Source organism: Pseudonaja textilis, chromosome 8 (assembly GCF_049901715.1).
Source record: "Pseudonaja textilis isolate UNSWEBS1 chromosome 8, rPseTex1.2, whole genome shotgun sequence".
Classification (NCBI taxonomy): domain Eukaryota; kingdom Metazoa; phylum Chordata; class Lepidosauria; order Squamata; family Elapidae; genus Pseudonaja; species Pseudonaja textilis.
This window is the reverse complement of record NC_141997.1, coordinates 17,178,920-17,204,288: the sequence shown is the minus strand read 5'-3', so window position 1 is coordinate 17,204,288 and position 25,369 is coordinate 17,178,920. Positions and strand designations below refer to the sequence as shown.

The window sequence follows — 25,369 nt, the reverse complement described above, 5'->3', positions numbered from 1 at the left end:
GAAAAGGCAGGCTATAAATCTATTATAAAAAAATCTTTCCTGGTGTTCCCTCAGCTTTGTAATGCCATCTTGCAGCTAACCTTAAATTCTAAATAGTTGCATCTAGTAATTCAGAATCATCACAAGAAAACTTAACAATTCAAAAGGAATAGTATCACCCCAAAACCTGCTCTGAAAGAAAACCCTCATATATAGAAAAAAACCCAGCCATCCTAATATTGTGTATTCTGTCAATCTTCATTAAATTGCCATTAACTTCAACTATAAAAAGGTGGTTTGTAGTTTCACAGCTGAACTATCTGTGCCGCATAGCTTTATCAGAATCATATTTGAATTTATGAAAATGGATATTTTAGCTTTGTCTGAGGAATATGGAATTATTGGGAGCTATAAACCCCAATTCTGGGAGGCAAACTGAAGTCACTCTATGCTATAGATCACAAAGTATGAACAGCTTGTACAGTTACTAAGATTACATGAAAATGATTCTGGTATTCAAACTTTCAATAACTTCTGTGATGAGCTGATACATAAAAAAATTGCTGAGTTACATGTATGAAAAAACCTTTATTTGAAAATACGAACATGATATTTTAAATATTTAACAGATCTGCACAGCAAACAAGGTAGCTTTTTGTTTATTGGGAAAACCTAACAGCAAGAATTTGCTTTACCATATTTCATTTCTTGTGTGAACATAAGGATAATTAAGGCACTACAAACGTTATGCTTTTTTTAAAAAAAATCAGAATAGCAATATCTATCCTGCCCTATAAGCAGTTTCTCACCTCATATAGGCAAATAAAGCATCAGACTGTCCAGCTACTTTTGACACTGTTGGTAACAATATTCATGGAATGTGTCATTAGCCAACCACTGAAGAAACACACTAAATGCCCATACGAGGTTAGTGCACATCACAGATCAAGTAAAACTTGCAATTGATTCCCTTGACATGGAATATAATATCCACAAATGTTAAGTTAGCAATAAAAGCCAGTTTTTAAATTGAGTCAGTAGAACAAAATGAATGCTAAGAGGTAAAAAATTATAGCCTGTTTTCAGGCAGGATATAATTTGCTACATGTACCAGTGTGTTATCTAGCTTATCCAGTGATGCTTTACTTGAGTTCTGAACCGCGATCTCCATTCACAATCATGACACTTTTCTCTTTGAATCTTGACGAAGTTAATTTTATCTTGGAGACTGCAAGAGCAAGGACTTACATTATTATAGAAATCAAGAAAAAGTTTAGTATTTTGTATAAAAACAAGCCAGTACTTTTACTTCATACAAGATACACTGTAATTCCTTAAAGAAAGTCTATAAATAATTTATTTTTTCCTAGGCAACAATCCATTGAATAAATACATAAAAAGTGTCATTCCATACAAATGTAACCATTTAGATATTTTGAAAGTATTAATTTTGCAGCACAAGAAACTCAATTTTATTCTTTTTTTGGGGGACAGAATTCTACACAGATTTAGCAGACCTGCTGCAGACACAGTCTTTATACTTCTACAAATATAGTTTATTCAAAATCATCTTCATAGTCATAATCATCCAAATCAACATCTGCCAAATGGGAAGGCATATCAAAAAAAGGTCTTTTCTCCATTTGATATTTTAGTATGTTGGTCTTTTGATGATCACCAGGAATAAGCTCGGCTTCATAACTAAAAATAAAAATAAATGGGAACAAATTTCAGACAGTTCTTGAATTATAGGTACAATTGGGACCAAAATTAACATTACATGTTATTGTGATTGTAAGTAGAATGGAACCTTATTTTACAATAATTTTATAGCAGTCATTAAATGTATCGCTCTGGTTGTTAAGCGAATCCAGTTTCCATAATGGGCTGCCCCCCCCCCCCATTGACAAAAGAACTCCCAAGTTGTCATCATAACGATACGATGCTGTAACAATGCATAAAGGTTAGGTGGTAACCAAGTGCCCAAACTCTGATCCTGTGACCATGGGAGAGGGTGTGAATGACAGTCCTAAGTGTGAGAATAGGTTGTAAGACATTTTTTCCAGGGCTGTCATAATGTTACACCTCTGTTAATTAAATGGTTGTCAAGGACTTCCTGTATACATATTTGTAAAAGTAACTTGTGTATTTATTACATCATATTCTATCATCTGAATAGCGAGGCGGAAACAGGCAAATCTTACTCTGCACTATTACCTAAAGGAATTTTAAAGGCATTATGAATTACGGGTTGGATAGTACTTTGGAGTCAAATGGAAAAATGTGTGTTGGAGTGTGCAGTGTGCACGTTTAATATTTTTTGACAGCTGCTTAAACCAAATGATTTTTCCCAGGGTTGAACTGCAGTTGTGGAGGCAGCTGTGAGAGCCCCTCAAAAGACATAGCTGCTTTAAAGGATTGCCAACAGGTGTTGCATGAGTGCCCTTGCATGCTTTGAAGCATCTTTCTGAACCCTTTAAATAGCAAGTACTGCACACCTTAATATGCATGTTTATGTTATAGCGCGGAAAGTAAATATAGATAGGAATTTACTTTACTTTGGAAGTGTATGTCCACTTATTCAGAAGTAGGCTGCACTATTCGGGGGAAGTTTCTGACCTCTCAGTTAAATCCACGTATGGGAAGCACTTGCAATTTATAGACTTAATCCTAGATGAAATTGATTGTGTGACCTCAGGTAACATATCCCTATTCCTTATTGTATGTGATCACTTTGTATGGGTAAAAATTGTCCACTTTTTGCACTTCCTGGAGGCAACTGGTTACCATCTGTCGGACTGAAAGTAGCAAATTAAATCTGCTGACAGAAGGTAAAAGTAATAAATTAAATCTGCTGACAGAATTGCTTGTCGGTGAAAGAGGAGAAGGAGATGAAGCATCCCTTCTCCTATGTATCTTGAGAATTGTCCCTGGAGCCTGTTGTAACACAGAAAGGGCAGGGGATTGAGAGCTCTAGCCAGTTCCTATATATTGGATTTCTCTAACAATCTTTTCTGTCAGGATGGTTTGTCAAATTATTTAATGATTTTTAATGAGTCAATCAACAAATCACTAGTATCCCCAGTAACACATACTTTATCTTGAAAGGCTTGAAGTTATTAACTCTACATAAGAGGTGTCAAACTCGTGTTGTCATGGTGTCGTCACATGACATATCGGGACTTTCTTCTCCTTTGCTAAACTGGACGGGGGTGGGGCCATCATGTGACAGATCTGGCCCGCGGGCCGTGAGTTTGAGTTGTTAAAAAAAAAAAACAAGTTAAAATATATGACGTGTCAAAATAGTTAGGCGTGGCTTTCAAAGAACCTTCAGACACACATATTTTGCTCATAAATTAAGGCTGCTGTCCTTCCTGGAGAAAATGTTTTCATAATGACAGATTAGCTGCTAAGCAATTTATCTGCATGTATGTATATCCAACTCCCAAGAAGTCAGTGTCATTAAGAAAACACTGAGTAATATTAGAGTGTATTTGCACCATCCTACTGCCTAGAATGTATCCCAGAGAAGTTGAAGGTATTTTCAGTGATTTCTTTTGTTCAAGGAAGTATCCTTAAATATGTATTTAAATAATTTTTGTCGTAATAAAACCAGTCTCTTTTCCTACAAAATACAGCACCAATATTAGGTAACTGTGCTTATGTTGGAATAGCAATGATGCTTTAAATAAAAAGGCCAATTTGGCATTCCTTTATAGAAAGGATGCTGCTACTTATGTCTTCAACTCAGCCTCAGCAAAACTAGCTAATAGCTTATGCGATCAGAATCCCAAAAGGAGGAGGACAGCTGGTCCTGATGATTCTCCCCAGACAGATTAATCCCCATGAGGCGTAGCTCAAAGGGGCTCTTGTGTTAAGAAGAAATAATACAGTAACAGCTATTTAAGTGAGGGCACAAGCAAACCAACTCCAGCAACATTCATCTCTATTCACTTCTACCTTTAATGAACTCTAGACTGTAGTAGAAATAATTGACAATACTATTTTATAAAAGTATAATTAGCATTTTGTTTGGCAGCAAGGCATTTTGGCAGAAAACACTAGAACCAATAAACGATGACCAACAATGAGTCAGAAAAGTATTGTGCTACTGTATTCAAGATACCACTTTCTTAGTTCCACAAGTATTGGATCATTTAACTTTTATTTATTTAATTTAGAAGGATAAGAATGTAAACTCTTTGGTGATGATAAATCTGATGATATTACCTAGTTTGGCAATGAAATGTTTGTAAGAAAACCATCAAGCTCAGAGAGCACCAAGGACCCCACAGCTTAACCCTGATCTACAACTATTATCTTCTAACAATAATGGTGTAAATGCTACTTTACCAGTCATTCCATTGGTCGCTGGCTGCTTCTTCAGCTACTAGGACATCATACTCCTCAGCCGCATATTTTTCCCAATCAGACATGTCTTGATTTTCATTTTCAGTGCCCTAAAATATTATCACAAGGCATTTAACACTAAATTGATAAAACACTGAGACTGACTTTATAGGCAAAATCCTTTTTGGCACCAATTGTCCTTACCCTCAGCACAGAAAACTGATCCTTCTGCTCATGGTCTAAATATTTCTCAATGTTAAAGAAAGTGTCAAAGAAAACGTTTGCCATCCTACATCTCTTTAAATCATGAAGTGTTATTTTTCCTGGAAAAAATATGAAATGTTTTAGATTGTGGTGCATATCCCATGTGAAATTTAAGATTTAAATGCTTGTTTTTTAATTAATACTTGAGCAGGTGCAATTAATGACAGATTAGGATTGCCTAAAATTGTAAGTCCCTCAGTTAGGATGACTTTAACGGGTCTGGTTTAAGAATTTCATCAGCTGTAAATCAAAACAACAATTTTACAACTTCTTACCAAGAGTAGCCATATTTATTCTCAAGATAAAAGTGAAAATCTTAACACCATCAGCAAGTTTTTGGCTGATTGTGATTCATGCACAACTCAATTTTCAGACTGAATGAAAGTTAAAACAGAAAGTTAGATGAACAGATGGCTTTTTTACCTGCCAAATGCAATAAACAAAGAACATTTACAAGAACATTTAAAGCCAAACACTGAATGGTTGTATTAACCTGGTTAACAAAGATACTACAAAGATCCATCACCTTCATTCTCTGGCTTCACAAGATCCAGCATCTGGCAAAGGCAGTCTTCAAATGGCAGAGGTTCAATGGCCATATTATCCAGTTTTTGACACTGTTCTTCATAAAAGTATTGTAGTTCATACATGGACAGTATGCCATCACCATCAAGATCCATACACCGAAACCAATATTCAATGCTGAAATGAATCATTAAACAATTTAGCAATCTATTTCATGTTCATTTTTATGTTGTGTTCTGAGGAGCAACACAAAACCCATTTGTGAATGATTAATTCAAGACATCTATATCGCCAGGCTTTTAGACTAGCAACACCAAAATATAAAATCCTTAGAAATTTCTTATACGGGTCCATTTTTCGTGGATGCCCTTTTGTTCCACGTTTTGGTTATTTTGGGCACTATGCTCTTCCTCTGTGCTTATATGTGAACTTTTTATCTGAATATACAAGAAGCATTTCTCCTACCTCGCCCTCCTAGATGCCTGTAAAATGAAATGAAACCCAAAAGAATGCTTGATTCCACAGATCTGATATGCTCCCTCTTGCTCTTTTTCTTCAGTGGCTGGGCAATTAGTATTTTTGTGCAAGGCTAGTTCCTGACTAGTCCTTCCAGTTGTCTTGGCATGGTTTGCAGGAAGTGGTTTGCCACTGCCTATTTCCTAGGATTGAGAAAGAGCAACTGGCTCAAGATCACTCAGGTGGTAGAACTAGAACTCGTGGTCTCTCGGTTTCTAGCCTGAAGATGCAATGGCAATTTGGATCAGGACTGTCATCACTAAGTAATGCAGTCATAAAGTGGGATGTCACATCACTGCATTGCTTAGCAGTGTCAATCACGGCAGTCCTGATTGCTGTTGTAAAAATTAAGGGGGAGTCTCTTGTAGGAAATGTGAGGCTGAGAGGCCCAATGCAGGCCAGGTACAGGGAGGCCAGAGAGGGATGGTAGGGCGCTGTGAGCACAGACTAGAGGGACTTTTAACCTTCCCTGCTGGTTTCACCATTGATTGTTGGAGACCAACAGAGAAGATTGCCAATGATGATCATTTGACTGTGAGGGTGATACAATGGCTGGAACCTCAAGGGCAACTTCTTCAGCACTGTTGCAACTTTGAATGGTTACTGAACAAGTAGTCAGTAAGAGAGGACCACCTGTACCAAACTGGCTTTCTGTAAACTATGTTTCAGTTATAATGAATATATTGTGATAGTATCTTGATGACTTTACTTTGACAACATCATAACATAATCTCATGAACAGCATTTTTTTTTCTTACCTAGTGGCAGTTCTTTTGTCTTCTTCTGATATCAAAAACCACACAAAATCCGCATAACTGATTTTTCCTTCTCTCTGTGCCTTCTTGCCCCTTCGAAATTAATATTTAAAAGGGGGGGGAGATGATATGTGGTTATATATACAGCACCTAAATTTTAGAGTTTCAAATAGCTTCTGCACTTTTCAAATTTACTAGAATACAGAGTTCACTCTGCGCGTGTGTATGTATATGTGTGTGTGTATATATATCTTAAAAATAATTTGCATCCTGCATTTCTTTCAAGGACAAAAATATATACTGTAGTGTTTTTTCTAATTTTATCTGCACAACTACCCTTTGTGTATCATCATGAGCCATTTTTGGCCACATATTTACAATTAAATGGGCCTCACTTTCCATATTCAGAAAGAGATTAAGACATTTTGATTTGGATTAAAAATACTGGCATTAATTTTACTAGTTTTATATTTGACTACAAGCTGCCTTGACTGTTCTATGGACAGAAAGACAGTATAAAATGGGCATAAATACATAATATTGTGTGAAGTAAGGTTTTTGTAAGGTTTTACATGTTTCTCTGATATTCTACTAGGAAAATATTTTTATTAAAATGTTCTAATTCTTATCACTGCAAAATATGGATAAAATGACATGAGAAGCTGTCTCCTTCTGTCAAAAATGCCATCATATTACACAACTGAAAAACCAAAGCTTGGACTGAGATTTCAATGCTAATGATATCAGATTGCAAGCAGGAATTTGCATTGCTCACTTACAGCATATACACAACTCTACATAATTGGTGGCGAGGGGTAATTTAATCAGAGCATGTAGTAAACAACATTTCACTTCCATATATTTTACACATAAACAATGCTAAAAAAATAATTTAAAATATCTATTTTACACTAGTATAACTAGTGGTTTTTGTAGTAGACTTCATAAAAAAATTTTGTTAGCTAACTTGAGAGCTAAATTTATTTATTTATTTGCATTGTTTACACTAAAATGACTTTTTATTATTGAACACTTTGCCACATAATTTACATGCTAGGAAATATATACTGTATAGTTTTTAAAAACATACCTTGTTACAGCTCCAGAGAAAATCCTCTCTATCATCCGATTAGATATAGCTGTTAAAAAAGGGAAAGTAGCAACATTCAATTTGGTTATGTCTGAAGTTATTCATTTATATTTTTTAAATTGTGTGAATCCCTCCATTTTAAACAGCATCAGCAATTACTTGGGAAAAAAAAATTATATTTCTCTTATTCAACAAGGATAGTGATAAGGATGTACTTTGCTGTGCCCATTAGCAAATCTGAATTTTAAAATACATCTTGCTTTTCTGCTACAGTACATGAAACTAACTGCGCACTTACTTCCTGCTTCTACTGAATTTGTAATCAGGAAGTATTGCCTTACTCTTGGCATTAAGCACTGAAAAGATCACCTTGAAGAAAAATCAAGACAAAGCTTATTGCAATGCTCATCCCCCAAATAAGCCCCTTTTCAATACCCTCTCCTCTCCTCAAATCCCAATGGTATGAGGCCTTTATCCCCATTGTGGAAAGAAAGACAGTTATTTCATATACTGTATACATATAACATGTAGGTGTCACGTGCATATATATAGCATGTTGGCTCAGCTGGTCCTTCCCCATTTGAAGGATTCTTGGCTAGGATTTGAAGGATTTTGTGTACAATCCAAATGGCAAATTCTATTAATATTTGCAAATTGCAAACACTAACATAGGTGGAGTTTACAACAGAAGAATGCAAACCCTACGATGTGAAAGAAACTGCACTTTTCCCCAGTCACTGGTACACTGGCCATTCCTGCTAAATAAGATATTTCAGCCTCTAGTGTTAGCTAGTCTGAAGGTTTAACTGTATAGACATCATAATAACAAAAACAGAAAAAGCCTTTTTGTTTATAGCTCCTCAATGGTTTTCTGGGCAAGTGTTTAAACTAACCAAGATTTCAGCATCAATACTAGACAAATGGCTACCATACTACAGATAACTTTTTGAGAAGCAGAATTTGAAAGGACAAAGCTTAATCTTTGGACCTTCTTAAGAACAAAAATACCAGCATTCATTTTAATTAATTTTTAAGCATTCTTGCTCTTTAAGAGACACATAATATACTACTGGTTTGCCCTATCAGTGTTGGTGGGAGTCGTCTTGATGGCTCCGTCATTAGGTTGCTGTTTACTGTTACCTTGTTTGTCTGTGTTACTGCAGTAGTTCTTTGATTGGATTATTATTTACTTCTTGATTGTTGGTCTGGTGTTAATTTTGGTATTAATCTCTCCTCATCTGGGTATTGACTGCTGGTGAGTAAATGTTTAGGTCTTTTTTGTTTCCTTTTGGGCTTTGTGATTGTCTTTTTTTGAATCATATGTAGATGCGGTTTATCTCTATCTGCCTGTTAATGACTGATTTATCAGAGTGCCCAGACTTCTAGGAATTCTCGAGTATTTTTAAACTTGGCTTGGGATGCTCACACTTTCCCAGCTGAAACTACAGTTAAGTCTCTCTACTTGTTGTGAAATTAAGGAGTTTTCATAATTAATTGATCTTAGTTCCCTTAGTGTAATAATGTGCAACAGTACTGAATAAATTTTAGATTTTAATTTCTACTTTCTACATTTTAGAATACTGCCATCTTCCTGAAAAGTAGAAAATAAACTACCCAAACTGAGAGTAATTCTCAACACTAAGAACATCAGAAATGTAATTGTGTTGACATCTCAGCTATTTGTCTTTATATATTTTGAGAAATGTTTATTCGTTCTGAATTTTAATTTTTAAAATTTTTAAAATTGCTTTATAGTTTTAGAATTGTAAGCAACCCAGGGTCATTTGGTTGAGTTGGAAGGCTGCAGAAATTGAATAAATAAATAAAATATGCATATCATCCATCAATTTTATTTTGAACTAAATTAATATCATATCATACCATGGTCGTTATGTCGAGCTAAATCCTTTTGGTCGATGTAAAGATCGTGGTCTGTATCTAGCTCCCAAAATTTACAATAAATTACATAAAAATGTTCATAAGAGAAGTATTCTGTCAGCTGGTTAATATCTACTTCCTCTTCTAACAATGCCACATTCTATTGAGAGAGAGAAACATTGAGAAAATTAAGGCATTAAACTCATTGATTGGGATAGGTTATATACAGGTTGAAGATATTTCCAATATCTTCACCTCATTGTGAATTTACTCCAGATCCCAATAATTTAAATACCAGGCAATTTATAATAACTAGTTTACATACATATCAACAACTGATGCATAGTCAATCAAAATAATATTGTCACTCAACAGATGACCCAAGATGGTATAGACAAGTAAAAGCGACTAATAACAAGAAGCAAAAGAATCAAATATAATAGTGCACACTGTGGTCAGAGCAACTCAAACAACAGAAACCATAAATCAAGATGGACTCATAAAACCTCAAGACAGGTCTTCAAAGTCTTTCAGGAGGTAGGCAGCATCAGAACCATCATGGGGAACACTGTTCAGTGGAGCAGGTGACAAATAGTGGCAAATAAGCCACATCTCTTGGATCCCAACAGATGGCATTGCTTAAGGGACAGGACCCAAAGCATGTGAAACCTATCAGATGGACAGAGGAAACTAGACAAATAACCAGGCCCTCTCCTATAAAGGGTCTTATGATTGATGACCAGCTATCTGAATTAACTTGGAAGCTTACTGGCAACCTATACAGTGTTATACTGTCATACAGAGGTTGCCCATAACAACCCGTGATGTACCCTCACCACCTACAGTTTCTGAGTGATCTTCAAAGACAGCTTTATGTAGTGCACACTGCAGTAATTCAGAGTCATGAGTGACCATGAGTGGGGCCTTCTGATTTAATAATGGGACAGTTGGTAATGCAAGGTAGATCTGTACAAAGGTCCTTCAAATCACAACAGCACCTGTCCTTTAAACACAAGCTGTCAATCTAGGAGGACCCTCATATTGTGCACTAAGTTTGTGTGGACAGTGTGACACTACCTAGAAATAAGGATGGCCAATTACTGCTATTTATTATTTTGGTTTTACTTGTTTAAAGCCTATGCTGCCCAGAGTTGCAATTGTTAGATGGGTATCCATATAAATCAGTGGAATGAATGAATAAATGCATCCCCAGATCCAGGCAGCTCCCAAATCCACAGCCATTAATCTTGCTAGAATTGGCCTGTTTTTTGTTTTGCCTGCAGATTCCACAGCTTCCCAGAGACAAAACTACAGTGGCATAATTTGGCTGTCCAAGAGTTGAGATATATACTTATAGGTGACCTCACCAAGTGTCTTCATATAGATGTTTAGACAGAAGTAGGGAGAAATCAGGCCTAAGGCCCTCTGTATAGTAAAATCAAGGGCTACTTTTTTCTCCACCAATGGGCCCCAGAGGGAAGTACCATGCAACAATGAGGCCCCTACTTCAAATCCCCTGAACCATTGCAGAAAGATAATCAATAGCACTAAAGGTCATGGATCAATCAAGACAGAGTAGGATAGATGCTTCACCACCTTTTCTGTTCTATCCTAAGACACTCACAAGTGCAATCAATGCCTTCTTGGTTCTGTGCCAAGACATGAAATTGATTGTATACCACTCTGATAATCCTGACTGGAAAGGATCCAACTACTTTTATTTCCTTCAAAACCATATAAAGCTACAGCTTGACTACTTTCTCAACAATATTCCCCAGGCAGGAAATGCTGGACCTGGTCAGAAATCCTATGACATTGTTGGGATCAGTAATATTTTCCCGAGGAACGTGCAGACCAGCTCCCCCTTAAGTGAAGGGAGAATCAAGCCTTCACTGAAGAATGACTTGATCTCTGCTTGTACCCAGTCACACATCACTTCCTAGGATGCCTTAACCAACCAGCATCAAAAGTTGAGATAAATTTTTAAGTTATTGTTACTGAATTTGCAAAAGTATGGCAGAAGGTAATGTTGGTTTCCATTAAGCCAAGTTAAGATCAAGTAAAGCCATCAGAAATATAAAATTTCCTAAGTTCATTTCTGAACAGAAATAAACTATAAAGAATTTTTATGGTCCACCTGAACAGTTAATCAGTAAAATTTATTTTATTACAAAACTGCATGCCATACCTGTAAAAAGTTGCTTTTTCTGAGTTCATTACAAGTGATTCTTCCTGACCATGACCTGTTTACTGTATAAAATATCCTTTGTATTACCTACAAGAAAATATAGGGTGTGACTATTATATCTATCATAGACATTACTATCCAAGCGCTTAAATATTACAGTAATTTGCCAGTTTATTCATACATATTTTTGGGTACATATATTTAGAATTTATCAATTGGGAGGACTAAATCAATTCAGAGTATTAATATTTGTATCTTTTTCCAGATTATATCCTTTCCATCTGGAATCAAATAAAACATAATTACTGACTCCTTTATAAATTATTCCAAACTATTTAAAACAGCAGCATCTATCAAGCTATGTCCATACTTGAAAATGTAAGACTAAACGTCTGATGAACTTTTAAGGGAACTGGGCTTGTTTGGCTTAATGAAGAGAAAGATTAGGGGTGACATGATGCCTGTCTAATGGTAACTGGGGCTGTCACAGGGAGGTGACAGTTGACTTATTCTCCAAAGCAACTGAGGGCAGGGCAAGAAGCAATGGGTGGAAGCTTCTTAAAAAAGAGATCCAATCTGGAACTAAGAACAAATTTCCTAACTATAAGAATAATTAATTAATGGAATAGCTTTTCTCCTCAACAGATCAATAGCTATCGCATCTAGATGGTCCACATGAAAAATATTTTCTATACAGAAGACACTTACCGTTGTAATGTACCGAGAATGAAATTCCGATGCTTCTTTTAAGAAGACTAGACTAGGGTGACTATTGACCACATCCTAAGTATGAAGGATGAAAGAGGCATCAGTTCAGAATTTTATGAATTACTACTTGATGAAAGAATTTAATTCTGCCAAATCATCATGCCATAATAGGGAGTACAGTTATAACATCATCAGCAAAATATTCAAATTGTTTCAAGATAATATAACTATTAAGTTTCATTTTTAAATAAAAATATTAAAATGCATGAAAAATTCCTTTAGAAAAAGAATTCAGTATCAAGAGATTAAAAAATGCAAAGAAATGAATCAGGAACATATTAGGATTGGAAGATCTAATGGGAAGAGAAAGGCAAATCTACAATTTAGCTTAGGAATCAAAAGGCACTGAGAAGACTCAGAAAGCAGTTTAGAGCAGGGGTCCTCAAACCCTGGTCCATGGCCTAGGCCCGTTTGGAAGTGGGTCGCAGAAATGGTGGATGAAAGCGCTCATGTATGAAGCTGCATTTGTGAAAGCAGGGCGCATGCACAAAACTCTCCCCCTCCTGCCTCCACCACCTCCGCCTGTCTGCTGAGCCAGAAAGATTATAGAACAGAATTCTCTTGTTTTCATATTTCTCTAGTAACCTAATGAGTTTCTATCCATCAGCTAGCATGTCAAGGACTTGGTAGATTAAATTTAGCCATTTCTGACTTCTTACGTAATAATGAAACATCACTGAGTCAACTAATGGTTCTGGGAAAATGGGTGACTGGGTGTGCATTTCTGTGGTAATAATGAAAAAAAATGAATTTACTTGTAAAAATGGAATGAAGTCTTCTTGTACAAGATAATTATATCCAGGACTCTTTAGAAGGTGAACAAACTTGGCTGCAGCATCATGACAGGTCTGCAATATTCTGCAAAGCATAATTTGTCTAATTTATGCAGATATAGAAAATTTATACATCTTATTTTTTCAATCTTAAGATATATTCACGAGTATGAATAACATTTGTGTTGGGCCACATGGAACATCAATTCCTTTGAAATAAATAAGGTATGTGGCCCTTTTAAAACAAACACTATGAAAAGTTTGGAAGAAGAAAGATGACTGGATGGATGTCTCTTTTCAAATTGGCCTTACAAAGTTATTGCAGACTAATGGCTTCCTTTTCCAACTTCTGTTTTCATATATAATGATCAACCATGCATTACATAACAGCACTGAGATGAAAAAAGAAAAATCTCATATGTATTTCCACTATGGCAAAGGTATTGCCTTGTTCATTATCTGAATTTCTATACAATTATCTGACTGTGCTATATTAAATTGTCAGTGTGCATTATATATAAAATGTGCAGTCTTGATCCTGCACCACCAAGAATACAGGCATGGGTTCTTTGAAAGTAAAAGTCCATTGAAGAGAGGAAAAAAACCCTAAAAGGGTAAGTCAAATTATCTTGTCACTTCACATTTCAAAGATAATTCACCTTATGTTTCTATTCATTCTCTCTTAAAGTTGCCCCCACCCCACTTCAAAATTAAGCAAGTTTAAAGAGGAACAAATGTTCAGCCTAGGGGCCAGCAGAATCCTCAACCTCAAATTCTTTCAACTGTCCTGTACTGTCATCATAGAGTTTAGGAACATGACACACTTAAAGTTAAGTAAGTTAAATTCAGCAATGTCTCTCCCTTCCCAACTTCCATCATCTATCATTCATTTTGCCTTTTTAAAAAAAACCTTTCAAAACAATTTAAAGAATCAATTCCAATAGAACTTAGTCAGATCCAAAATGGGTCTTCTTAGGAAGGGGATGGATGAAAATGTTAAAAACTATTTCTCAACTGTCTTTTTCATTAAAATAATAACCAGATTTTCCTTAAAAAAAATCTCCAAGTAATATTTAAAACAAGTTAAGTAACCTTACAGGAAATGCATACTTACTTTCGCCACATAGCAACAAACTTATGAACTGATACAAATCCTGTGCGTTCTCCTCCAGCACAATAAAATAATGGACCTTTCCAGTAAAGGGGGCAATCACAGGCCTAGAATTAAGAGGTATCATTAAAAAGTAACAACTGACATTTATTCCTGCAGACCTTAAGGGCCTATTAAGTATGGCAAGAGTTTCGTAAATGCTGAGAAATGGAATGATGATTCTAATTTCTCCTTATTTTAATATTTACATCATATTTCTCCAGGCAAACCAGCGTGCTCAGAAAATATTGAATGATTTAAAAAATTGTCTTGTCCAGAGAACCAAGGAGAAGTGCACCATGCACTGAACAAAAGTGCACAAATAGGTATACACCATGCACAATACAAATGTCAGGCTCTTTTCCTTCCCAAAGCTCTGCAGATGATACATTATAAAGACTAATGGTTTGGATTCTAACTTGGTCTTATTTGTTTTACAGTGGCCTAGTGGTTAAGGAAACAGGCTAGAAAACTGAAGATCATGAGTTCTAATTCTGCCTTAGGCATGAAAGCTGGATGAGTGACTTTGGGACAATCACTCTCAGATCAATTCATCTCACAGAATTTTTTTTATTGTTGTGGGGAAAATAGGAAGAGGAAGGTGTTTTGGATGTTTGTCACCATGAATTATTTGTAAAAATAATAAAGGCAGGATACAAACAAACAGATAAATAATTCGGAATCATTTTTCATGTTTCTATATTTCACATCCCTGCAAGAAGTACAGAAAAATGTCAAAACTTCTACATTTTTGCATAGTTGAGATTTAAAATAATGAAATCAAAAAGATTTCAAAGTCATTTTTTTGGTGCCCATTGTAGAGCATTAACTCTAAGTATCTGCTCTATGCAAAGAGAGCTGCTCCCTTCTAAAATGTATTTGTTCGATAATACATGCGGAGGGGAGAAGGAGTGTCATGTATGAACTACCTCCCCCAAAAGAAAAAGGGCTCATTTTTTGAGTAATATTAATATAAAAGCATTGGTTTATTATGTTATATTATATTCCTTTTGATTTGATTTGGTTGAGTTCAATAGTCTATCTTATTCCTACCAGAAAAAGCAAAATGAAATAAAATTAAGTTGGCTATGCTGCAATGTACTAAATGTGTTAAGTAACTGTTAAATAAAACCACATAGGTCTGAATTAGACAACATTTCAATGCAAATAAGGTTCTTAATTGTCCCTTTGTGTCTTGTAGACAAAAAAAAAAAACATCTCACCACTTACCTTTGCAACTTTGCCCATATCTTCTAATGTAGCTCGCTCATTGGGAAACTGGGAGAAAGTCCTGTCTATCTTTGCAATAATAGCATCAATATTGACTTTTTCTTTTGGATAACCTTGAGGAAAATAAAATGTTGGAATGGTTTGGCTCAGAGATGGTGTTAAAGATTCCTCTTTCTTTGACTGAACCTGGAGTAAAAGGAAAGTGACACTTTAAAAAGAGGATTTTCAGCAATTGCACAATATTATTATTTTTAAATCCTCCAAATATACAAAAATTAAATACAAATGGAGATTAAATTGGTCTCAATGGGATTTCTCAGTAGAGAGATGGATTGGATTGGGCTGTAATATTCAAACATTATACTTGCATTAAGCTCAAATCTGAGGAAAAAATGGAAAATGAAGGTCTTTTTTCCTAATACAAAAGCTTTATTTTGCCCTGCAACTTGGCTTAGTTTTAGAAACACATTTCTAACAAATATTTGCATTTTTTAAAAAGGTTATCTATTACTGGAAACAGCATTACCCATCAAGTCGCAAGCAAATAATAAATAGCTTAGCTAGAAGTGACTACACTCTAATTTCCACTTCGATATATCCCTATCTTCCCTGAGAGCATACACTTTCCACTCCAAAGTCAGATGGGGAAAACAAGGGGTGGGAAAAGACATTTGCCTTCTTGGAGATGTATGTGGGGCTGCTTTAAAATTAATCTCCATTTAAACAGAGAGAAAAAAAAATCCTTCTCACAATAGCTGTGATATTCCACAACTCAGAATTTAAAAGTAGAAGTGACATTACCGGAAAATAAATTAATAAAATTGTGAAGGGAGACTGCCCTTACAGTCGTACTATCTTCTGGAAATATTACTCTACACAGTTAATGATAAAAGATGTAATATCTCAAAACCGTAACCTCTAATCGGTTCCTTGATACAAAATGAAAAGATTACCAGGGAACAAATCAAAATGCAGTATGTATAATTTCTAGGGGATGAAACTCACCAGTACTATTCATCAATGAAAATTTAATTAGGCTATGAAAAAATGTTAAAAGGAAAAGATGTTTAATGTTCCTAGAGGTGGAAAAGTGTCTGTGAGGAATTAAAGGATGAACTTTCCCATTTGGTCCAGAAGTGTAGGCAAGCTTCACAAAAGGCCCCATCTCCATGAGAAGCAAAAAGGGTATGGCTAGGCCTTTTTCATAATAACCGTTCAGGGGCCACCTACTCATCAAAAGGCTTCTGCCCTTTGGACTTTTCAGAATGCACTTAAAACCTTTTAAATTCAATGGGGTTTCCTCATTCCCAAATGAGGAATTGTGGGCAATGGTCTATCTCAGTGATGCGGCATGCAGAGCCATCTCTCAGGGCACGCCAGCCATCGCCCGTTGTTCTTAAGGTTCTGATGCTGGTCTTAGTGCGCATGGGAGCGCCGGAAACTGGAAAAGCAGCTCCCCGGTACGCATGTGTGTGCCAGGAAGCTGGGCTTCCAGTGAGTGCCAGCTAGTTGGTATTCGCATGTGCATGCATGCCAGAAACTGGAAGAGCAGGTGGCCTTGCATGCATGCGTGCAGGAGAGCTGCTCTTCCGGTTTCCAATGCTCCCCTGCATGTGTGCTCCTGTTTCGGCACTTGGTGCAGAAAAGATTCGCCAGAAAGCTGCTCTTCCGGTTTCTGGCACTCCTGCATGCATGCACCAGGGAGCTGCTGTTCCGGTTTGCCAACACTGGTCTATCTGGTCTGATGGCTTTGTTGTTTAATGTGTTTGGTTGTGTAGTTATGGTTAACCTCATTTTATTCACTGACCAGAACATGTAGATTGGAACAGTATTTGTAAATTACACACGCATACAAAGCCACAGTAACTAAAAATGTATTAGGTGAAATATTAAAAGCAATGTACTATTTGATAACGATTTTACTCAGTAAATAACATTTCTGAGACTTTCAGAGTAATTATTATATTCAGCAATCCCATTTTTTATTTAGCAATCTATCCTTTGGAAAAAAAGGTGCAAAACACTCAGTGTTTAAAGACAAGATTTTGATATTATATTATGGGCTTTAAATATAGGCTTTGCATATAAATGATATAAAATTATTAGAAAGCTTCTACATTCCTGTGCATGGATGAATGATAAAATGCTACTTATTTTGAGAGACCATTACAATTTTATAAATATTTCTATGGAAATAAGATACTTTTAAGATAACAGATAATTTTCCATTTTTCCATTATACAGTATTTTATAACTGTATTACTTTTTGCATTAGCAGTATAAAAGATTTTTATGTATAGTTGTATAGTTTGTATAGTTCATTATTTTCTCTTACTAAAGAAATAATTACTTGTAAAAATGCTGAGATTTACTGAAGGAAAGTTTATTGGTTAGAATATTTCTGAGTTCAAAATACTGATTTATGGCAATAATTGCAGTAATACAATTTTTAAACAAATGAATGTAATTTTTTATGTGTAGATTGCCAAACTATTGAGCACTATCACCTTCTAAAACTATTGGAATCATGGTGGAATGTCATACATGAATATTTTTCTGGAATAATTAAATTTGATCTGCTATATGTATAGGTATTATTTTTCTGTACTATTTCTATTTTTAGAAACAAAAATGGAACACACATTTATAGGCAATATGACTGATATGAGAATGATCACATGATGAAAAGTTCAACATTCCTTTTAATGTGTAATTCATGGTTTTGGTTTTTGTGTCACCTGCAGCTTAATTCAGTTTCTGATCCTTTGTTATCTCTGCCAACAGTGACAGAAACTGCACAGTTAACATGTGTTTAGTACTAGCTTATAAACTTTTTAGGCATACAATACTGTTCTCATAATGAAAAACTGACTTGTTTGTATTTTGATAGAAAGCATAAAGTGATTAAATATTATGAAACTTATTCAATATGAATAGACCTACCTGCTAATAAAACACGTTTTTTAAAAAATACACCATCAGGTTTTACAAAACAGGACTAGACAATCATGACCTTCATTAAAATTTAAGCCATTATTCAGCCCAAATTACCAAATAAAATGTCTTGGGTTGCTCTCAACTATTAATGGTTGCTTAAATGCTTTCATGGTTAATAAAGAAAGAGCTGTTCTGACTTTCAATCTCTTCTTCTGAAATGATATTAAAGAAAAAGAAGGAAAGAATGTTGAACCCATGAAGTCTGTGGTTTGACAAATACTCATGATGACGTGCTTGGAAGTACAAGGCAAACTTGACTAGTTCATACACAGCTATATGCAAAACTGATGCATTTTTTTTACTCTTTGGGCAAAGATTTAATATATAATTTAATCACAATTTGAATCTGTCTTCAGCACTAAGCAGAACATGGACTTTTTGAGAGCTCAGAATAAAGATTTTACATGATGGATTAATGATAATGTTGAAAATGCTAATTCTATCTGGCATCATATTGTAAGTAGGGAGTATGTATGACAGAAAAGCCGAATTCCATTTTCAGGTGATAAAATGCTCATTTTACAACATTCACCTTTTTTTTCATTGTTAGCTTTTCACTTTTCAAAAACATTAGTCAGTCAGTTTTTTGTTTGGTGGAATTACAAGGGCATTTCCTTGTGTTTTATTTTTTGCTCCATACTCAATAATATTCTAATAATGGCTATAAATACTCACACATATGTGGAACACAACAGTCAAAGATTCATTATTGATCTAATAATAACTTTCTTTTAAAAAAAGTTTCTAGTTGACATGTCAGCAAAGACATGTCATGCTGAAGGGAATAAGAGCAATATTTTGAGGGTGAAGTATACATCATTAGTATCTACTAATCAAAAAGCATAACTCTTCATAGCTTATTGCCCTTAACTGAATAACAAATTTTAAAGAAGTTGAAGGTTTCAATTATCTTGCCTCAGTGCCTTCTGCAAAGAAATAAAAAGTCAAGTTTACAGAAAACCTCTTGTGACAACTTAAAGTGAAATTAAAATGTCAACAACACAACATACAATTTAAGCCTACAGGCCTTAATTACTTTCTGTGGAAACCAATTTAAAGACAACTGAGCAATATATTAAGTCTTTGAATTAAGAAATGTTAATTATATTAATATATTTATATATATATATATATATATATATATATATATATATATATATATATATATATATATATATATATATATATATATTTTTCTGAGGTTCTCGGGTATTTGTATGTGGATCTTTGGTTGTTCGGTTTTCTCCCGCGTAAGATTCGAAGTATCTAGGCAACGTTTCGATGAAGTCTCATTCATCATCTTCAGGCTTGCAGGACCACGAACTAGAAGCCAAACAGCAAGATCACAACTCACCAGCTCAAATCCCCAGCAACTAAGACTAACCTGAGCACAACCAAGCCCCCACCTGAACAGAACACGCCTCCAACCAATCAGAACATGGCTAACCCCCAACCAATCAGAACACAGCCAAACCCCTACCAATGAGAACACACCCCACCCAATCAGAACACAGCCAAGCCCCCACCCAATCAAGTCCCACCCCACTGGCAGTTAAAAGGAGGAAGCAGCTGCAATCTCACATTACTCTGAGAAGCACAGAGCCGGAGACAGAAGCCTGAAGATGATGAATGAGACTTCATCGAAACGTTGCCTAGATACTTCGAATCTTACGCGGGAGAAAACCCGAACAACCAAAGATCCACATATATATATATATATATATATATATATATATATATATATATATATATATATATATATAATAATACACACACACACACACACAACAGTACTTTTTCCTTTCACATTAGATTTTTGATAGTTAAAAAATATCAACTGTTTGGCTCACCCTGATTTCAACGGATCCGCTGCATTTAAGTATACACTTCTTTAAATTTCAAAATAAATGGCATTGCTAACAATTCATTGCTCAAGGTACATTCAAATTGTGAACAAAATGAGACAGAAACTTTTAATGTTTATTTCCTTATTTATCAAACTTGAATGTAATGCTTTGAAGCATTAAAGCACAAATAGAATGCCCTAATGCCTCATTATATCACATTATCTTGAACTCTGTGCCTGAAAAGAAACGTACCTCTTAATTTTGTTTTGAAATAGAATTACAAAAAGAAAATAGGGAGAACTATTCCAATTACATACTGAATTACATTAAATTTATTCAGTGAATAGAACTGAATATCAATACTCAGTAATACTAGAGCAATACACTGAGTTTCTATTCTCTCGTGTATTTAGATAAATAAAACAGTGCTTATAACTGCATATCTGCAATTATACTACAAAGCATTTTGACTTTAAAAGGAATATATTTCTATACTTTTTGGTATAAAAATGGTATGCTTACTTTGCAGTTTATTGGAAGAGAAGTACCAGTTTACAATGTCTATAATACAAAGCGGCCATGACTAAAGAAAGCCTAGACTCTGTATTTGTGTCTTATTATTGTTATTATCCATTATGAGGTAACAGAGATCTAACTTGGTCCTCCAGATGTTTCAAACAATTCCAGGAGCTGTAGCTAGCATGGTCAATGTTTAGGAATAATGGTCATCCAAAATATCAGGAAGCACTATTGTTTATACTTAACTAAGTTGCAAATTGTCCTTTATATATAAATGCTGTATAAAAAAAAACAATTCAAAGTTATGTTTGTATGTCAATATAATCTACTGACTGTTGAAGTTTTGTACTTCATTAGAAAAGAAATCCTTACTGGAGGCTAGAATAGGATGCATGAAAGCCTCATTCAGGAAAAGGAAGCTCAGAAGAGCCCTGGGGTAGGCACAAAACTTTGTGTACAGCTCCATGAATTCAGTCCAAAATTTAAAAGCCAATAAACTGACTTACAATTTAAACTCTTGTTTCTTTCTATTTCACATGAGCAACACAATCAAAAAATCATGATCAGCCACACTAAGTTCTGTATATATTAAAGCTTACAAAACATATCAGACTATGTACACAGTTTGTCTCATTCTAAAACAATTAAATATACTGTTTATAATATAATTACTAAAAGTGCTTTAAAAAACCCCACCAACAATACTAAGCTTCAAGGAAAAGCGATAGTACTGAGCAGAGTTACTAGCATTCTTATCTTATTTCTTGAAAAACCTCTAAACAGATGATTTGCAAAGAAGATCAAGAACTATAAAAGGACTTCTTTAGTTATACTCAGAATAAAGGAAAAACAATCAGTACCCTGGATATTTCAATGGAGATAGCAAATGGCTAAAAAATAATAAAAAGTCAACATATTCAACTCTTCTTTTGGCTCAATTTTTTCTAACAAGAAGGAATGTCAACTGCAGACAATTGTGAAACGGACAATGAAGAAAAGTTCAAGTTTAGGAGTGGGAGAAAGATGATAACGGAATGTATACTACTTTAAATGTGTTTTAATCTCCATACTTAGCTGAGCTACGTCTTAAAGTACTGAACGGACTAGTTCATGGTCAGTTCAAAGTCAGTTGACATTTTACATCTTATCTCTAAGAATTCTAGTGAAATGCTAAGACAACTGAAGAAGACAATGTTGCCCTATCTTCCAAGAGGGACAAAGGAATGAATTGGGAATTATAATTCAGTTAGTATGATATCTGGGAGGATTCTAAAGTAGTCAAATGTAGTTGGGAGAGTTTTAGATGTAATATTTTGATTTCAGTAACAGTTTGGCAAAAGTATCCTACAACACTGAATATTCTGCTCAGGATTAGTTAACCAAGGGATGTTGATATCATAGGTAGATGCTATAAAGCTGGCTTAAAAATACTCCAGGAGTGTTCATCAGAAGTTCCTCATTAAATTGGAGGGAGGCATGCAGTGGGATGTTCCAAGATTCAGTCTGGAATCCCATATTTTAAAAACTATTTTTATTTATAAATTGGATGAAAAAGTGGAAGAACTACTGATCAATTTGCAGTTGCCATACAATTGGATGGAGCAGCTAATATCCTACTGAAGAAAATAGACATAAAATTCAAAGCAAAGATAAAAAAACAACACCCAGGAACAATTGAATGACATTAATTTAACAGAAACAGATGTAAAATTCTTCACTTAAAAAGCAAATTCCAATGTGCATGCATAGGATATGATATACCTGACTTAATAACAGTACTTACAGGAAATACATTCAAATTGCACTTGATTATGAGTCAGCAGTATGATATAGTTACAAAAATGGAAAAAGTAATTTTGGCTGCAACAATAAGAGTATAATTTCCAAATCACCAGAAACTATTTCCGATTTACATTTCTTCAGTCATACCCCATATAAATTATTACGTCCATACTTTTAAGATGTATTCACAGTGACTGGAACAGGTTCAGAGAAGGAAAAGAAGGTTTAGATCAGGGGTGTCAAGGCTCGGGGCCCAGATCTGGCCGGTGGGGTGCTTAGAACTGGCTGCGGGACCACCCTGGAAACAGCAAAGGACTGGCCCATGGTGCCTCTGCCAGCAAAAGTGGAGCTCACGAGGGCCATGTGTGGCCCTCCCGAACTCTGTTTTTGCTGGCAGAAGGTTGCAGGAGGCCATCCCAGCCAAAAACGAGGCTTGGGAGCCCCTTTTTGCTGGCAGAGTGCTCTGCCATCACAGGCACCCCCAACATGAGTGACATCATGCTGGCCACACCCACCCTAGCCATGCTCACCCTGGCCCCCCAAGGCCAAACACAACCCTGATATGGCCCTCAATGAAATAGAATTTAACACCCCTGATTTAGACCCTATGAAAAGAATTTGAAGGTATTGGGCATGCTTGGCTATGAGAAGTTTGAGAATCTATACATTTGAACCTTTGAACTACCATATTTTTCAAACTATAAGACGCACCTTGGTTTAGAGGAGGAAAACAAGAAAAAATAGTTTTTTGCCTCCGCACATCCTGTTTTTGCCCTCCTCAGCATCCAGAAGCACTCTGCAGGCCAAAAACGTGCCCATTTTAGGCAAAAAAACGGGACACACGGAGGGTTTGGGAGGCCAAAGATGGGCCCTTATTCGCTATATAAGACACACAGACATTTCCACCCACTTTTTGCAGGGGGGGAGGAGTGCGTCTTATAGTCTGAAAAATACTGTATATGAAAGCACATTACACATAAGATCAAATTTTGTTTTGCATAATTCCAGAGTACAGGAGACAAAATATTCAGTTTAAATGGCAGGAAGGCAGATTCTGATTGAAAGAAAGAAAAAAAAAAACCAAGGAGTCACCTTGAAGCAACATTGGTGGCACACAATTTAATAAACAAATAAATAAAATAAATAGGAGGAATATGACAGTGGATACAAATACCCAGACAAGTAATGGGCTCCCCTTCACTGGATTTATTTAGATAGGGATACACAGCCATCTGTTAGGAATGCTTTAACTTGGATTCTTGTAGGATCATAGCTTAGAAGGGGACCTGGGAGGTTTCCCAGTCCAACTGCCTTATATCCTCAGTCCTTATATCATCCTAGACAAATAGTTGTCCAATCTTTTCCTGAAAACCAGTGATGGAGCACCCACAACTCTGTACTAATTGTTTTAAGCAATCATTTGGGCTCAATCACTAATGGCCCTTTAAAATCCACGAATTTGTTCTGAATATTTTATATTGTGTAATTAACCCATAAACAAACCCATTAACTTTGTAGTCTAGGCAAGCTGCCATCCAATTTTTGAGGCCAATGATGCATTTAATTCCAACTTGCAATATAGGATCAGTCACAATCAAGTTCAAAGTATCTTATTTGAAAGGCAGTTCTCATCAACAAAAGAATAAAATGTAACAGCAGGAATTGCATGATCCTATCCAACAGTTGAAGTCAATAGCTATATCAGGGAGCAGCAAAACATGGATCAGATGACAGATACTGGCAATGGTCTCTGAATTCTAGGGCCAAACTGGATGTTGATTTGTGTATGAAAGTTCTAAAAATTCAATAGTCTACAAATTCCCTGGCTGTAGTCTGTTCAACATGACTGCTTCTCTCCTGGACTGCTTCTTATATTTTATTTGATTAGGAGCTTTGAAGAAAAAGCCAGCAGTAAATAAAATACTCATTCTTAAATCAGATAAATTAAAATAGCAGATTAAAATTTTCCATAATAGGATGCATAAATAGAAAATATTCAGCAATGCATTTGAAGACCAAGAATATTTTTATTAAGTCTTCATTGAGCAGCCAACATTGCTGACATTGCATCGAAGTATATTTGATATTCATATGCAATGTCATTTACTGCATGATACATTATGAAGAAGGAAAACCATAAAAATGTAAAATAAAGTAAAATGTGCATTTTAATATTTAAATACTTAAGAGATAGATCTTATAACACAACAGTTCTCCAATCCAAAACAAGTTTCTGCATCTCTTACTCATTGCTATAAACACCATGAGCAAAATTTGAAAATTGGATACTTCTAGATTTCATGGTCAGAATTCATTTAGGACATAAAGATTCCAGTGGAGAGGAAGGCAAGCCACCAGTGAGAAGAAATGGCAGCTGCAAAGACATATCCTCTTCACCTATTTCACATTACCATTTCAAGAACCTTAGGAGTTCTTTCTTAATCTATTTTGCTATATATATCTAGGGAGCCGCCTGCGTACATAAGATACACAATATTCATTTCTGAGTACTGGCATCAAAAGAACTTCAAGTGGTTAGAAGGAAAAGTTAATACTGAAAAGTACTGTGTACTCTGCTAAAGAGGAAAGTTAAAAAAAATAATTCCAGAGGGAAACAAGCTTTCTACTGTATTATTGCCATTGTACTAAATGGAATCACCAATAATTAAGTTCAACTTCTTATACTATTGTATGTGGATTTTTAAAATGTTTCAACTTTTCTTCTTTAAAAAGTTATTCATACTATTTCAAATGAACA

At 35.3% G+C, this 25,369-nt stretch overlaps 1 protein-coding gene across 2 annotated transcripts in view; it reads right to left on the bottom strand.

Moving 5' to 3' along the window:
* Positions 1-547: 547 nt before the first annotated feature.
* Positions 548-25,369, bottom strand: part of PPP2R3B (protein phosphatase 2 regulatory subunit B''beta) — a 46,050-nt gene continuing 21,228 nt past the window's right edge. For both annotated transcript variants that reach the window (XM_026707454.2, XM_087938414.1), the window contains 12 exons: positions 15,467-15,652; positions 14,201-14,304; positions 13,069-13,171; positions 12,254-12,328; positions 11,546-11,632; positions 9,361-9,517; positions 7,480-7,528; positions 6,393-6,482; positions 5,120-5,295; positions 4,534-4,652; positions 4,333-4,439; positions 548-1,680 (listed from right to left, as the gene is read on the bottom strand). In XM_026707454.2, the coding sequence (XP_026563239.1) occupies positions 1,536-1,680; positions 4,333-4,439; positions 4,534-4,652; positions 5,120-5,295; positions 6,393-6,482; positions 7,480-7,528; positions 9,361-9,517; positions 11,546-11,632; positions 12,254-12,328; positions 13,069-13,171; positions 14,201-14,304; positions 15,467-15,652 (1,398 nt within the window). In that variant the 3' untranslated portion in view covers positions 548-1,535. The remainder of the gene's footprint in view (positions 1,681-4,332; positions 4,440-4,533; positions 4,653-5,119; positions 5,296-6,392; positions 6,483-7,479; positions 7,529-9,360; positions 9,518-11,545; positions 11,633-12,253; positions 12,329-13,068; positions 13,172-14,200; positions 14,305-15,466; positions 15,653-25,369) is intronic.